The sequence below is a fragment of the Equus asinus genome, chromosome 7, assembly GCF_041296235.1.
Source record: "Equus asinus isolate D_3611 breed Donkey chromosome 7, EquAss-T2T_v2, whole genome shotgun sequence".
Taxonomy (NCBI): Eukaryota; Metazoa; Chordata; class Mammalia; order Perissodactyla; family Equidae; genus Equus; species Equus asinus.
The window spans coordinates 76,453,509-76,471,430 of NC_091796.1; the positions used below are offsets into that span (position 1 = coordinate 76,453,509).

Consider the following 17,922-nt stretch of genomic DNA (forward strand, 5'->3'; position numbering starts at 1 on the left):
ACGTTCTGCTTAAGACTACAGGAGTATTTATATAATCAATGTAATTACAGTCATTAAGGAAAAGGAAAAAAACTGGTAGAAAAGTGGGCAAAAGATAAGCAGAAAATAGATGTAAGAAGAAATACGAATGAGTATTATTAACCTTGTGGAAATATATTCAACCTCACTACTAGGCAAAGAAATACGCTTTTCCTAACCAGATCACCAAAAAAGAAAAGATTGATAATCTTTAATTTGGTCTGTGTTTTTAGAGGCAGGTACTCAAGTTCATTGCTGTTAGGAGTATGAGTCAGTACGAATCTGGAGGGCAGTTTGGCAATTTGGATCAAAGTTTTAAATGTTTTTATTGTCCAATGAGTAATTTTATCCTAGGAATTTATTCTCAAGGAATTGGAAAATACAGATTGCGGAACAGCATTTACAATCTGACCTGTATGGTTAGATAGACATTAAAAAAATAAAAGGCTGAAAGGCTATATATAGTATAATGAAATTATACCAGTAGTTATAGCTGAAAAGTATGACTACAGATAATTTGTTTTTATAATGTCAGTATTTTGGTGTCCTTGGGGGTGGCTTTGGTACACAGGAGAGATTATGCAGAAGTTCCTTTGCCTTTAAAAATTTAAATCTCCCTGGGGTTGAAGATGCACAATAGGGAGATGGTTACCTTCTGGCCTGACTAAAGTTGATTACTGATTTCAGTCAGCAGTGAGAACTGAAGCCCCCGATTTTTCTCATTGCCCTGACAACCAGGCTGAGCCCCTTTAAACAGTTACTAAAATTTTAAACAGCAGTCTCATTATCCACTCAGGGGAAACTGTAGTTCCCATAAGGTTGTAGCCAATTACCTTAACTACTTGGTTGGTTTTGTAATTCTTTTTTCTTTTAAGATATTTAAATGTTTTTCCATTTTGCTCTAAAGATACTTTAAGGCTGTTGAATTCTTTATACTCGTAGGGAATTCTTTACACACTTAGGTAATTCTCTGGTAAACTCTGAATTTGATGGAATCTGACATTCCATATTCTTTCTTTTTCTTCTCCCAGCCTTATTGAAGTATAATTAACAAATAAAATTGTGTATATCTCAAATATATAGTATGATGATTTGACGTATACATTGTGAAATATTTACAAATTAAGTTAATTAACACATCCATCACCTCACATAGTTCACCTTTTGTATGTGTGTGGTGAGAATGCTTCAGATCAACTCTTTTAGCAAATTTCAAGTATACAGTACAATGTTATTGACTGTAGTCACCATGCTGTACATTAGGTCCTCAGAACTTATGCAGCTTAAAACTGACAGTTTGTACTCTTTGACTAATATCTCCCAATTTTCCATATCTATATTCTGTCTACTCTTGTAGATATCATAGTGGCTTATGGTTAAATTCTGGCTATTTCTCAAGTTTTATTTAGCTCTGGGTCATAACTTCTTAGGTCATTCTAAGGGTAGTCTTGACTTTCTATTTTTTTTTTTTTTGCAATTTTTTGTTGCATTTTAAGTTACTAAAGAGCATGTATATGTTTTATTAGAAGGACTAAAGCTGTTTTAATTTTGTGGAGAAAAGGTAGGGAAACTCAAGAATCAAGAACTATTCAAATCTATAAAAAAAACTTTACTGTTAAGTAGTAGGATATGAGACAAATGTGTAAGTATTAATAGCTTTTCTGCAGACCTTATCTGAAGAAAACTAACAAAAAGACTGAAACCGAGAGTTTTTTTTCCATGTGACTGTGCATAAAACAGTATCCACTATAAGCTTTTCCCAGACTCATTTACAGGTTTAATATCAGTCAGAATCTCAATAATATTTTTTCTTTTTGGAAGAATAGGAAAGAGAGAGTGGGAGGGATCTTGAAAAAATGATTCTGTAGCTCATTTTGAGTAGTCAAGACATTTTTGAAAAAGTAATGAGCACGTACTTGTCATATCAATATGAGTGAAGACTGTAATGCTACTATAATAAGACATTGTGGTTCTGATAGACCAATAGACTAGAAACAGACCGATGTGTGTAAGAATTTGGTGGTATCGTAAATCAGTGGAAAAGGAAGGATTGTTCAGTAATGGTGTTAGAATAATTGGTTAACCACTTGGAAGAAATGAAATTAAAATTTCCTCTCAAATCTGTACCAAAATAAATTCCAGATGGATTAAAGTTCATTATGAAATAAAAGCCATAAGAAGCTAGGAGAAATGTAGGTAAGTACTTAATGACCAGGGGAAAGAGTTTATAAGCATAGAAACAAGTGAAAGAAATTGCACAGAAAAAGGTGGATCATTCTTAACACGTAAGAGTTGAAAACCTCTACAATAAAAGCTACCACAAATGCAATTAACAGACAAATGGAAAAAGTGGAAAACTATTTCCAAAAAATGTGACAAAATGTACGCACACACGCACACATCTACCTACTGGGGGGCAGGGAAGAGACAGCCTGTGGTTCTTAACCATTTTGGGATAACCCTCTCCCAGAAAAATGCGTGTGCTGCATATCCACACTAACAGGCACCACACACGCCCACAACTCGCGGTATAATTTTAGGAGACTTACACGTTCCTAAGAGTCTTATGGACTACAAAAGAAGTCTGGTAAATATGAATAAGCTTCAACGTCCCTATTGAAGAATTTGAAGATTTTAAAAAACGGGCATGTTGAATATTGATGAAAATATTGCTAATGGGATGTAAATTAGTAAAAGCTCCCTGGAAAGCTGTTTGGCTTTTAAAATGTCAAAATCTTATCTTATTTAAAAATTCTATTTCTAGAAATTATTTTAAGGAAACATCAGAATCTCAGACAGATTTTTATGCATCAGTGATCATTATGTACTGAAATGCTTATTATTACCTATAGTAACAAAATATTGGAAGCAACCTGAATGTTCAACTTTAGTGTAATGGCTATTGTAAATTATAATTTAGTCACGTAATAGAATATCATGGAGCCATTATATATAATGTTTTTTAAAGACTCTTTGGGTGATATGAGAAAACAATTATAATGTACTATTAAATGAACAAAGGAAATGCCGTAAAATGTTTAAAAAAAGTTGTTTCTAGGCGATGGGACTATTGGTAGTTTTAAATTCCTTTGGTATTCCTCCTCTCCTTTATTTTTATAGTGAGTATGTATTAGTTTTATAATTAAAAACACTTTTGAAAAAATGTTATTTTATTCTGTTGTATAATTTTTAAAGAGAGTTTTACTTAAAAATCAGTGAAATGACAGTGATTTGACACTGAAAAATATGTGCAACTTTTGCTTTTTTTGAAAACTTAAATTGTTATTGGTTCAAGAAATTTTATCTTAAAACACACGTTGAATTAAGACAACAACAATTAATTTTTGGATATCTTTTCCTTGTCCTACAGAAGTGGAAGACTTGTTTTCTTCACTTAAACATATCCAGCATACTTTGGTAGATTCTCAGAGCCAGGAGGATATTTCACTGCTTTTACAACTTGTACAGAATAAAGACTTCCAGAATGCATTTAAGATATATAATGCGGTCACAGTGCACATGAACAAGGCCAGTCCTCCATTTCCTCTTATCTCCAATGCACAAGATCTTGCACAAGAGGTATGTATTCTGAACATCTTGTTGACATATACAGAGGAATTGTTAGGGATGGTAAGGCAGTATTATTGGAAGATACTAATGTGAATATAAGGCTTGTTTGAATTAATTACTGCTGATCACATGTTAATAATTTATTGTGTTAGGAAAATTTGCTGCATGAATTTTATTCTAAAAAATATATATACTGAGTTTAGAGTCAGAGCTCTATTTCCTGAAAAGAAGAGTTTTGTATATAAAATTATAGGTTTGCATAGTAAAAGAAATATTTATCTAAATTACTAAAAGGGAAAGTTTTTAAATGCTTTTAGTGTAGTGTTATTTTAAGCATTATACATTATAAACTGAGATAATACTGATGAGATAAAATTATATTCGATAATCAGGTATCATGAATATATAACTTCTAAAATTTGTTACCTGTAGGTATTTTCAAATTTTTCCTCTATAAAAAATATATAGAAGGTCCAAAATAATTAAGTTTTTATGTACAGTGAGAGGTTTTTTTTGTTAACCTGCTGACTTTTAAGTTCTAGTTTCTGCTGCTTGTTTGATACTCAGTGTTTAATGTGTTCTGCAAACATCTTTTAAATTGAAGTTTTAAAAGCATATAAATAAGCCATTTCCTATTTTGGGGAGTGGACATATTGTCATTATTAGAGGATTTTAAGTTCTTTTGATGTTATAAAAACTAATAATTCTGGAAGTCCATCAAGTAAATCTGTTTCGTTGAACCCAGACACAACACAGAAAATGGGCTAGGGGGAATGGTGGGACTTCCAGAGCTAGAGACCTCTAAAATAGGTTAGGAGGCACTTTTCAGATTAGCACAGAATATATTGTCTTTATTTAGATCCCTAAGATAGACAGAGATCATATGTGCAAGAGTGGCTGAGAGACGTCTAGTGTTGTCCAGGATAGGAGAGTATTGCCTTAGGACCTGTTCTAGAGAGGAAGTTTTCCATCCGCTAGAGCTTAAAAGAGCTAGTTGAAAGTTATTCTTTATGCTCATTGTTTATTATTATTATTATTTTATTTATTTATTTTTGTGTGTGTGTGAGGAAGCTTGCCCCTGAGCTAACATCTGTTGTTAATCTTTCTCTTTTTGCTTGAGGAAGATTGTCACTGAGCTAACATCTGTGCCAGTCTGCCTTTATTTTTTTTTTTTTGTATGTGGGATGTTGCCACAGCACGTCTCGATGATCCATGTGTAGGTCCAAGCTCAGGATCCGAACCAGCTAGCCCCAGGCCACTGAAGCAGAATGCACATACTTAACCAGTGGGCTGGCCCCTCATTGGTTGTTATGAAAATTAAATATGCAAAATTTTTTATTAAAAAAATCCCTATAGTTTTACTTATCATAGTTCAAATGATTTTTCATAAAATTACTTAGAGAGATTGAAATAACTGACCTTACTTTGATCTTATTTATTCACAAATATAGAGTAACTTTTATTGTGTAGGGCAGGGAGGAATCTGTAATAAATAATTGTTACCATTCTCTTCCCTGTCTTTAGGAGGAAGGTTTGTCCAGTTAGCTTCTGGGCCTTTGTTTTGTTGAATAGAACAACGGGTAGAAAAGAGAATGACATAAGCAAGGGAGATCAAAATTGCTCCAATTGAAGAAAGTGACATAGACAACAGAAAGGCTAGAAAGAAAGGATAAAAGAGGCAACATAGCTTAAAGGATTTTAGGAGTTGAGAGAGGGAAAGAACTAGAAGTAGCTAAAGAGTAAATGTTTGGGGAGAGAAAGAAATGGTTGAAAAGGACTTTAGAGAATCAATTTTGAGTATTAGTTTTAGGATAGTTAACACATCCACGTGGTTCACAATTTGAAAAGTACCATATCAAGCAGATTTTCTGAAAGTTTACTTTCACATCCTTACAGTATCTTCAGTAATACTTTGAGAATTGTATTGCTTTGGCGGTGGAGGAATACGTGGTTGATAGTGACCTTGGACTGAGACTGGTCTTAAAATGAGCTCAAAATAGTGAACCTAGTCAGGGCCACAATGTATAGTTGTGTTGCGTTGTGAATGATTTCTCCGGGAGTTGTGCATGCCCAACTGTGTGGCAGCCCTGACTTACAGTACATAACACTTAAGAAAAGTACATATTCAGAGCTCATCAAAGAAGGGTGTTAAATCTGATAATAAAATTCTAGAGGTTAAATGGACTCATTGTCTTTATTTTATAGCTGGAAAAACCTTAGCAATCACCTAATTCAACCCTTCTGTTTTGTATTTCTGAATATTTCGGTCAGGTGAGGTTTTGTGCCTGGCATAAAACTAGGTTGCTCATGTGCCCATTGCCTAATGTTTTGCTTTCTAGCATTTATAATTCCAGCTATTTTAATATGCGGTATTTAAAAGAAGAAATTACCTCATGCTTCAGGTGTATCATTTTTCAATGGAAATTTAAGTAAGTAAAAAAACAACTCAAGGAATTTAGTGAAAGAATATTAGGAAGTGTTTTTTTTATGGTTTAAAATATCAGTTAAACATTAAATATTATATAGTAGATAATAAAGCTTCTGAAAACTTTAAATATTGAGATCCAGATTAAATCTTTGACAGTCTAGGATATTTATTAATAAATGCAAAACAAGTTTTTGGTCATTAAAGTACTTTTATCAAGGAAAGGTTGAGAACTTGGGTTTCATTTAGTAACTTTTGTTTATTCAGTAAAAATGCAAGCCAACAAACTAGGAAATGGTATTTGATTTTTTTATTTTGAGATATTGAGGTATATATGTGTATATGTGTATAAATATATATGTATGACAAAAACTTGTATCCAAAAGAACTCTTGCAAATTAGTAAGAAAAGGTCTGCACAGTTTTTAAAAAATGGGGGCCAGCCCCATGGCCGAGTGGTTAAGTTCGGGTGCTCCACTTTGGCAGACCAGGGTTTTGCTGGTTCAGATCCTGGGCGCAGACATGACACCGCTCATCAGCCCAGGCTGAGGTGGTGTCCCACACGCCACAACTAGAAGGACTCACAACTGAAATATACAACTATGAACTGGGGGGATTTGGCGAGAAAAAGCAGAAAAAAAAAAAAAGAAGATTGGCAACAGTTGTTAGCTCAGGTGCCAATGTAAAAAAAAAAAAAAAAAAATGGGCAAAGGACTTGAACAGACACTTCACAAAAAGAGAAAATCCAAATGGCTAATATGCATGAAAAGGTGTTCAGCATCATTAGCTAACAGAGAAATGCAAATTAAAACAAATGAGATGCCACTGCGTAGACACCAGAATGAGTAAAATTGAAAAAAAAAAGACTGGCAATATCAGATGTTGGTGAACTTACGGAGCAACTGAAATTCTCATATGTTGCTGGTGGAGTATAAATTGGTACTCCCACTTTGGAAAATGTTTGGCAGTATCTACTAAAGCTAATGTACCTATATTCCCTGACCCAGCAATTCCACTTCTGGTATGCACCTGAGAGAAATAAAAACCATATCCACAAAAAGGCTTAAGCACAAAGGTTCATAGCAGCTAGATAGTAGTTAGAAACTAGAAACAACTGGGTGTCCATCAACCAGTGAAAGTTGAGTCAGGCTATCACTGGAAGAACAATGAGTAAACAATTGCAGTCTAATGAGAAATACTATGATGGGAGTATGAGACAGATGCCAAGAGCATGATGAGATGTGCCTACTTGTGTGTGTGGGGTGGGGGTTGGTGGTCAGAGTGATGGGAGGAAAGAAGAAACAGAAGAAGATTTAATTTGCCAAACCTTAACAGATGATTGGGAATTTACCAGGAAGCTCAAGAAAGAGGAAAAGCCATTCCGTTGGCAAAGGGTACAAAGACGGTAGTGACTGAGAAAGCCTGTTGTATTTCTTGAACAATGAGTAAGGATATGAACAATGAGATAGAATATGATCTTAAAAGATAGAATCCAGATCCTGAAGGCCAGATAAGCCATATAATTAAGTTTAAATTTATCGTATGATGGATCCATGTTGGTAAATATTTTTAAATAATTAATTTACATGAATAGATGAAGGGAGAAAGCCATATGATCAACTTGTTGCAGAAAAGACATCTGAAAGAAATTCAGTATGTTTCCCTTGATGATGAAAATTTTTAGAAAGCCTGGCAGTTTGTTAACTTGGTAAAGAATAATATCAGAAACCAAAAGGGAGCATCTTACCTAATGGTGAAACACCAACACATTGCTTTTTAAGCCTGGATTAAGACAAAACATCTACAGACTCTCACCACTAGTATTCAGCATTTTTGTGGAGGAGGCTAGCTAGTGAAATAAAACAGGAAAAAGTAATGAAATATAAAGTTGTAGGGGAACAGGGAAAATATATGAATTTGTTTCTAATTTGAATACGTTGAATAGTTACTTTGAAGAACAAAAACCTTGATTCATTTGATACTCAATGTGATTCCCATTAAAATATAGATATAATTTTTACACATACAAACAGATACCCTATTTAAACATGCATGTAAGAGATATTGGAAGAAAGAATTATTAACAAGGCTATCTCTGGGTGGTGGATAGATAGGTAATTTTTTTATTTAGCTGTTTACATGCTTCTCAAATTTAATACAAAAAAATCATTCTAAAGAAAAGTTTTAAGCAAGAAATTTAATCTATAAGTGATTCTGGAGCTACTGAAGAGTTTTAAAGAAGAGTTTGATATAAACAGGCTTCTAATTTAAAGGATTATTCTGATAACATTGTTGAAGATGTGTGAGGTCAAGAATGGAGGCATAGAGTATGGAGGCTATTGTCTGGATGTAAGATTTGAGTAACTGTTGAACATGAAGTGAAGAAATATTTAAATAGAAAATTAATAGGACATATGTCCCTATGTGGAGAATAAAAGTAAAGGAGACGTCAAGGATGACTTCCTGCCCTCTTTTCTTTTTATTGAATTCATCAGACATTCAATAGTGTTTGCCAGGCATTTTGCCAGTAGCTGGATACAAAGCTGAATAAGATACAGTTCCATTTTTCAGTGAGTTCAGTCTAGTGGGGAAACAGTTCCATCAACAATTTTAAATCAAATGTGTTCAGACTTAGGAGTATATGTTATCTAGGCAAATAAAATAAGGCAATTCAGGTAGCTGGGACAGCGAGCATAATCACAGTAATTGTAGGGAGACAGCATGGTATATGCAGGGAACAATAAGAAGTGTCCAGCTGGACCAAAAAGGTTAAGGCATGAAGAATGCCAGAGGTAGGGTTGGAAAAGAGGCAAGAATCAGATGATGCTAAAGAGCTGGGACTTTGTCCTGTAAGTGAGAGAGCCAATGAGAACTAGAATGGGTATATATCTGTTTTAGAATTGAGAAGAATATTTAATGATACAGAAAAAAATATTTTAATAAGTAGTATTAAATTGAAATAGTTAAAAAATATTGTTATAAAACAGTATGAATAGCATTTTCTCATTTTGGTAAAAGTAAGTGTAAAGGATAGATACCTAGAGACTTTCTCATAGTTTTGAGGTTATGGGTGTGTTTTTTGGTAACCACTGTATTGAATATAATTTATGTACACTTAAAATGGGTGTGTTTTATTGTATAATTCAATATGTTTTGACACATGTATACCCCTGTGTAATCTACCACCACAATCAAGTTATGGAAGCATCTGTGACCCCACAAAGCTCCCTCATGGCCCTTTGCAGACAATAACTGTCTCCCTCCCACTCCCCAGGCCCTAGGCATCCACTGATCTGTTTTCTGTTTTGACAGATTTGCCTTTTCTGGACATTTCATATAAATGGAATAAGGTAATAGTGTAGTCTTTTGCTCAGCAAAATATTTTTCAGATTTGTCCATGTGTTACATGTATCAGCAGTTTGTAACTTCCTGCCAGTAGTATTCCATTGTATGAATAGCCTGGTTTGTTCAATCATTCATCCATTGATGAATATTTGGGTTCTTTCCTGTTTATCATTCTAGCAGATATGTAATGATCTCTCATTTTAGTTTGCATTTCCGTATGAGTATTTTTTTATAGACTGTTTCCCTATCTCCTTTGGTAAAATATCTTGTCAGATCTTTCTACCAATTTGAAAATCAGATTGTCATACTGAGTTGTAAGAGTTGTTAATATATTTAGTTACAAGTCCTTCTGTTAGATATATCTCATGGCGAATATTTTGGTAAAAACAAATATAAGAATACAGGAGGATATATACCGAATGAGTGGTTAAGTTCACGCGCTCCGCTGCAGGCGGCCCAGTGTTTTGTTGGTTCGAATCCTGGGCGCGGACATGGCACTGCTCATCAGACCACGCTGAGGCAGCGTCCCACATGCCACAACTAGAAGGACCCACAACAAAATACAGAACTATGTACCGGAGGGCTTTGAGGAGAAAAATAAAATCTTTAAAAAAAAAAAAAATGAAAAAGGAGTTTCACTCTGAAGGAAAATAGAGAAAAGCAGCATAGGTAGAGAAGAGTACAAGATCAGGAGAGAGTATTTTCTTTTTAAAGATAGGACATTAGGGCGTTTTTATAGGCCAATGGAAAGAAGCCAGTATGATGTAAGAATATCCTTTTCATTCTTCAGGCCTTCGTAGAAGTTGCTGATGATGTCTCTTGACACTAAAATAGGTAACATCTGGATTAATTGGGTAGGGAAATAAACACTTAACAGAGGAGTTCTAATTTTCTTTAGAAGGGGAAACGTCAGAAATGTTTAGGAACTGATTTAAAAGTAAAAGTAGGAGGGACCGGCCCCGTCGCTGAGTGATTAAGTTTGTGCACTTTGCTTCGGTGGCCCGGGCTTTCGCCGCTTTGGATCCTGGGCTCAGACATGGCACCGCTCATCAAGCTATGCTGAGGCGGCGTCCCACATAGCACAACCAGAGGCAGTCCCAACTAGAATATACAACTATAGGGAGAAGAAGAAATAAAAAAAAAAGAAGATTGGCAACAGATGTTAGGTGCCAATCATTAAAAAAAATTAAAAAGTAGGAAGAAAAGGTACACAAAATTATTAGTGAGTTGACTTGGTACATTTTGTACACCCTTGGTTCATTTTTAATCCAAAATTTTCTTCTCCCTCAGAATTTCTTTCCCCAGCTATCAAAAGGTGTATGATCAGGGATTATAAATTTCATTTAAATTAACCCAGATTAGGTATATTTTAAAAAGAAAAGCACCCTATTTTAAAAATCAGCATTTAATTACCTGTAGTTTTGGATTATTGAACTTGCCCATTAGTAAGGCTTTAAAGGAATTCTTGAAGAAGATAATAATTGCTATGTCATCTTGCTTATACATATTCTTTTTGTTGTTACTGCCATGGAGTCATTTCCCACTCCAAGCAACTCTGTGTACAGCAGAGTGGAACCCTGCTGGGTCTTTTTACACCATCCTCTCACCTTCTCTCACTATATCAGACAGTGCTTTGCTGCTATTCATAGAATTTTCATGGCCGGTTTTTTCAGATGAGTGGCCAGGTCCTCTTCCTAGTCTGTCTTAGTCTGGAAGCTCTGCTGAAACCTGTCCACCATGGGTGACCCTGCTGGTATTTGAAATACCAGTGGCATAGCTTTCAGCGTCACAAACTGCAGCCACCACAGTGTGACAGCTGACAGACGGGTGGTGTGGTTTGCTGACTGGGAAATGAACCCAGGCCTTGGTAGTGAGACAGCACCGAATCTTAACTACTAGACCACCAGTTTATACACACAGAACTGTATAATTAGAAACATGTTTTTCGAGGTACCAAAACCAGAGGTCAGGCTGGTTTTGGTACTGCCATCGCTTTGATTCACTTGTAGTCAAATTGGTTAATCCCAAAGTTAGTATCTCTTAGGTTTGATAGAGGAATTAGTAATGATTTAAAATAGCCACAAAAGGTACCAGCGACTTACTGGATTCATGTTTTAATCATGAATTACTTTTATAAAAAATTCTATTATAAATGAATTTACTTCTATATGTTTTCATTAATGGTAATTTTGGTTTTGTTGTCAGCATTATTGCAAAGTACTCTTTTTGGTGGTTGAGATTGGTAGTAGAAAAGGAAAGAAAATCAGAGGTATTAACATTGAGAACATACATGTTATAATCTTTGGGGGAAAGTAGTCTACAGAGCAAAATTTGTACCTTTAAGTATTTATGGTAGAAGAAACAAGACTGAAAATAAATGAACTGAACATACAGCTCAAGTGATTAGAAATTGAAAAGAAACTAAAGCAGAAGAAAGGAATTAGATTATTTAAATGGAAAGAACAATAGATTTAACATTATAAGCTGGTCCTTTGAAAAGTACAAGAATATGAAGAAACCTTTGACAAGTTAGATGAAGGAAAAAATACCAATAACATTAGAAAAGAAAACAGGAATGTAGACACGGGAGATTAAAAATTATGATACAGTTACAGCTTTATGTCACTAAATGTGAAAGTAGGTGTTTTTTCTGAGAAAATGTAAATTGCCAAAAGTGACGTAAGAAAAGATAGTCAAAAAAGGAGACCAGTAAGTATAGATAAAGTTGAAGGTTAGTCAGAAGTCTGCCCCTAAAAAACCTACCAGGCCCAGATGATTTTATGTACAAGCTCTATCAAAACATTAAAGAACATGTAATTCTTACGTTTAACACTGTTTGAGCATGTGAATATGGACTATTTCCCAACTCATTGTATTAGGATAGTATAACCTAGATATTAAAACCAGAGAGTAGTTTTGTAAAACACTGTACTCGACCACACTCACCAAGTATACGCCAATCCAATTTATGAACATTAATGTAGAAATCTTAAAATATGAATAATTCACGTCTAGAAATATACTAAAGTAATTTATTATGTGTTAGGTACTGTGCTAAGCAGTTTATATGGATTATCTCATCTTTTAAGAACATATGGTAGGTGCCATTCTACAGATAAGGAAACAAAGGCTAAAAAAATTCATCATAATCAAATGGAATTTACCCTAGGAATGTAAGAATGGCTCAACTTCAGGAAATTCTTTAATGTAATTCACTATAGTGTGGTGGTTATTCCATTATTCTCATATACATTTATTGTTAGTCTGTAACTTTAAAGTGTTATCTCTGATTTAAAATATAGTTAGACAAATGCATGATTAAAAAACTATAGGATAGCAAGAACTGTTTGTCGCCCCTTTTGTAATCATTATTAGTCTATTTTATAGTATGTTGGGAGAAACTTTTAATAGGAAATAGTTCATTTATAGGCATAAATACCAAAATCTTATCTAGTGTTTTTTTTTTAAATAAAGAATACTGTTGTTAACCATGGTAAGATTGAAAACTGAGGACAAATATTCTTTTTTTTCTTATAATTCTTTTTAGTGCTTTTTCTTCCTTACAGATAGTTTTTATGATTTTAAATTGTACCTCTTTTTTTTTTTTTAATACCTTTATAGATACTGGTGATACTTCCTATAACCTAGGAAGAAAAATCTTTCTTTTTGTTTCTTAGGTACAAACTGTTTTGAAGCCAGTCCACCAGAAGGAAGGACAAGAATTAACTACTTTGCTGAATGCTCCACATATTCAGGTAGAAAATGGACAGAACATTATATATGTGGTTTCTTTTCAGCATTCGAAGTCTCTTTGGGCTAGACGAGACCTCAAACATTATCTAACCTGTTTTGATTATTTACAGCTTCCACTGCAAAATAGTTACTATTGTTGGATCATATATTTTCATATTTAAAATTAACCACATTATTTTTGAAACAACTTCTTATTCTTTGTAAAAATTCCTCCCTTTTTTGGTTATATTTTCCATAAATTTTAATTATCTATGGTGTTAGGCCTTTAAATTGATTTTGTTTCTATGAAGTTTTTTTTTATTGAAGTACTGGTGACATACAGTATCCTCTTAGTTTCAGTTGTACATCATAATGATGTGATATTTATATACATTATGAAATGATTGCCACAATAAGTCTAATTACCATTGTCACCATACAAAGTTATTACGGTATTATTAATTGTATTCCCTGTGCTGTCCACTGTATCCTTATGACTTATTTTATAACTAGAATCTTGACCTCTTAATCTCCTTCATCTATTTTGCCTACACCCCAACCCCACCCCCTCTGGTAACCACCAGTTTGTTTCCTGTGTCTATGAGTTTTTATGAAGTTTAATAAGCGTTTTAAACTTTCATAACCCATCCCAGAGTATGCCCTGTTATACCCAACATGTCTTTAGTTATTATTAGTTATAAAAGATACAGGGTTTCTTCTGTACTTCAGTTGGAAAGTTTGGAAATGGATCTAAATATAATTAATTATAGCACTTCTTTTAAAGGTTTAATGATAGAATACTATGTTCATGATTAGGTTAAAATCTCTCTACAGAAATAAATCCTGCTTTTATTGTAAGTACTTTGTATTTCTTTTGAAACAGGCACTTTTACTAGCCCATGATAAGGTTGCTGAGCAGGAAATGCAGCTAGAGCCCATTGCAGATGAGAGAGTTTATGAGAGCATTGGCCAGTATGGAGGAGAAACTGTAAAGATAGTTCGCATAGAAAAGGCTCGGGATATTCCCTTGGTAAGTGCTCCGCATCTCTGTTCTGAGATCCTTTCTACACGGGGATCTTGTGTATGGCAGATAGTTGAAGATCTCTTTGCATTTCTGGTAGTTTTTCTCTTTTGTGGTTAGTTTGTTGGAATTCTTTTATGTTTTTGCTCATATGCCTTATTCAGTTGAGAAAAAACTTTTTCATCTTTTCTCACCCGTAATTTGATGAAAATAATAGCTTATGAAATAATTGTTGAGGAATAACGAAGCGACAAGTAATCTGCTTTATTATTCTCCCAGCTTTCTTTTTTAAACCATAATTAGAAATTCTGATATTTTCATTCAGTGAAATCTATTGAAACAAACACAGTTACATACTCCACATATAATTGGAAGTATGCATGCCTTAATATTAATATTTGTTTTATAGTTTTATATGTAAAACTTTTTCAGTCTCATTTCTCGGTCTGCTATCATGGCCTTAATTTTCTTTCCTTTATTTTCAGAGAAATATTCTTGAATGCTGATGTCTCAAATTGCGTCTTGAATAGTGTAGTACTTGAAATAGGGATCATATTTTATGGGCAGCTAATGTAACTGGGTTTTTTCCCCACCAAAAAAAATGAATTGGGACAGTTATGACAAAATTTTAACATAAAAGTTTAGGAGAAAAACGTTACAACTTGGTCTGCTTTCAAGTTTTTTCTTCATTTCGTATTTCCATTTTTTGAGCATATATATTTCAGTTGTGCTTCCAATTTGTGTAATAAATATTAACGTTTAATATATTTTAGTGTGAATTGTATGTAGCTATAGTATTAAACATTTGAATAAGCAGCTAGATTAGTATTCATCCCTTCATCATATTTTGAATTTTAAAAAAGGACTTTCATAGTTATGTCATGTTCATTAATTATGCCTAAATATAGTATAACTATTTGAATAGCATCCAGCCTATAGAGAACAAATTTGATTAGAGGTCTTCACATTGTTTTTAAGCAAGTGCATTTTTCTGCTTTAGTATGCTTCAAAAGTCTGCTTGATTTTAGAATTCTAATGAATGGAATGTTTCTGAAGCAGAAAATGTTGTGGGGAAAATGATTGGCTTTCAAACCTAATTACCATGATTACTCTAGCTGCGTAAGTAAATTTTTTCTCAAGATAACTGAAGGCTAGAATTGTTGAATAGAAAAAAATAAGAATTTAAAAATGGAGAAATGTTTAACAAAAAAATTGCGTTTTTATTTTAAAATTAGATATTGAATTATTTTTAGGGTGCTACAGTTCGTAATGAAATGGATTCTGTCATCATTAGTCGGATAGTAAAAGGAGGTGCTGCAGAGAAAAGTGGTCTCTTACATGAAGGAGATGAAGTTCTGGAGATTAATGGCATTGAAATTCGGGGGAAAGATGTCAATGAGGTTTTTGACTTATTGGTAAGTTGACACAGAAGAATAATGGATATGTTCTTAAAAGCTGTTTTCTTTGTTATTAGACTTCAGAATAAAATATTTTAAAAATAATTGTTAAGAGCACTAGACAATTTCTAGCCTAATTTTCACGTTATAATTGTTTCCAGTATTTATTAGTAGAGTTTTATTTTGGGGTGGGTACCACTAATTTTTTTTATTTTGAGCTTTATTACTTGTTTTATTTGCCTCTGAAATCACTAATATAACTCATTAATTCATTCAGTTTATATTTATTGAATGCCTACTATGTGCTAGCCACTAGGGAAACAGTAACAGTCTGTGCCCTCATGATTTTTATGTTGATTTTATTTTTTTATTATCTGTAATTGATTGTTGTTTCCTTAACAGTATTAGATAATAGCAACGGTGTAGTTCTGCCGTGTCCAGTATAATAGCTACTAGCTATATGCCCTACTTATTTCAATTTAAATTAAGGAAAATTTAAAATTCAGTTCCTCATTCATGCTAGCTGCTTTTCAGGTTCTCAAGAGCAGTATGTTGCTAATGGCTACCATATTATGGTGTAGGTATAGATAATTTCCATCATCCTAGAAAGTTATGTTGGACAGGGCTGGTATAATCAGGAAGCCATTTACAGTGAACTTTTGAGGGCAGTTTATGATCAGTTTGTATCTACCCAGAAACTAGGTTTATGTTCTTATTTATTTAGCATCAATTGTTACAATAGAATTTCTTCAGTATGTTAATGTCTGTTGAAGAATCTGGAAAACATCCTCACATCCTTATTTTCACCCACTCCCATTCATTACTTTCGTAGAACAAAGTGCCAGTGGTGATAATTTTTAGCCCTTGTTTTATTGGCTGCTATCTCTAGGTTGAGCACCGTTCCCTGCTGTCTCAGGACCAGAAGTTGTGGTTAGTGTCTGGGCGGGAGGTGGCTGAACAAGGCAGGCAGTCAGTGGCGTACTAGGAAATGATAATGAACCTAGTAAGACTATGCAATTAAAAAAAAGAATGGATGGCAGAGACGAGGCATCTGGGAAGTGAGAATATTTGTGTATTTGCATCCTTTTCTAATCCTAGTCACAATTATTATTTCAAGTTCTGCTGTATTAAAATTAATGTATGTCAGAGTTGATAACCAGAATTGTAATAGCAATGTGGTATCTTCCAACCCTTCACTGTAGAATCTTCCTAAACTTAAACTGAATGGAAGACAAAAACCCAAGACTTATGGGCTGAGTGGCTTTTCCCATGGACCGGAATTGCGGAATGCCATACTCCTGGGTAGCTCTAATATAATGAAGTCCGTGAAAGGGATAATTTGTGCTTCCTGATGAAATGGGATTCATCTTTACCAATTTTTTTTTAAGTCCCCTAAGGTTCCAGAATAGTCCAGTTCAGGGAATATTGATCATAAGGTCATGTAATGATTTTCATAAATACGTATTTTTAACATAACCTTATCTTTCTGTTACAGTCTGATATGCATGGTACTTTGACATTTGTTCTGATTCCCAGTCAACAGATCAAGCCTCCTCCTGCCAAGGAAACAGTAGTAAGTGATTCTTGATGTTTATTTATTGTCTGATGGCTACTGTTTACTTTTTTTTTAAGTAGGAATTTTTGTTTTTTAGAGTAGTTTTAGGTTCACAGCAAAATTGAGCAGAAAGTAAAGGGTTCCCACATACTTCCTGCCCCCACAATGCACAATCTCCACCACTATCAACATCCTGCACCACAGAGGTACATTTTTTATATCAATGAATTGATGGTTTTATTATTACCCAAAGTTCATAGTTTACATTAGGATTCACTTTCGGTGTTGTACAGCCTGTAGGTTTTGACAAATGTATAATTCATGCATCCACCATTGTATCGTACAGAATAGTTTCACTGCCCTAAAAATCTTTTGTGTTCTGGCTGTTCATCTCTTCCTGCCTCCTAACCCTTGGCAACCACTGATCTCCATAGTTTTGCTTTTTCCAGCATGTCCTATATTTGGAATCATAGAGTAAGTAGCCTTTTCACACTGGCTTTTTTTCACTAGTGATAAGCATTTAAGTTTTCTCCATATCTTTTCATAGCTCATTTCTGTTTAGTGCTGAATAATATTGAATTATCTATATATAAAACAGCTTATCCACTCACTCACTGAAGGACATCTTGGTTTCCTCCAAGTTTCAGAGTTATGAATAAACTGCTATAAACATCCTTGTGCAAGTTTTCATGTCGACATGAATTTTCAACTCATTTGGGAAATACCAAGGAATTGAAAATTTATGTCCATGAGAAAAGTTGCATACGGTGTTTATTGTTTGAGTATCAGAAGTGTCACTCTAAATATTTCTTGCATTCAAGTAGAAACAGGTAAATTCAGTAGTTTTTATTTAAATAAAT

The 17,922-nt window shown here is 33.9% G+C and overlaps 1 protein-coding gene across 3 annotated transcripts in view; it reads left to right on the forward strand.

Moving 5' to 3' along the window:
• Window positions 1–17,922, forward strand: part of PALS1 (protein associated with LIN7 1, MAGUK p55 family member) — an 89,956-nt gene that overhangs the window by 46,396 nt on the left and 25,638 nt on the right. For all 3 annotated transcript variants that reach the window (XM_044773796.2, XM_044773798.2, XM_044773797.2), the window contains exons 4-8: window positions 3,389–3,597; window positions 13,035–13,112; window positions 13,973–14,119; window positions 15,364–15,525; window positions 17,003–17,080. In XM_044773796.2, coding sequence (XP_044629731.1) covers window positions 3,389–3,597; window positions 13,035–13,112; window positions 13,973–14,119; window positions 15,364–15,525; window positions 17,003–17,080 — 674 coding nt within the window. The remainder of the gene's footprint in view (window positions 1–3,388; window positions 3,598–13,034; window positions 13,113–13,972; window positions 14,120–15,363; window positions 15,526–17,002; window positions 17,081–17,922) is intronic.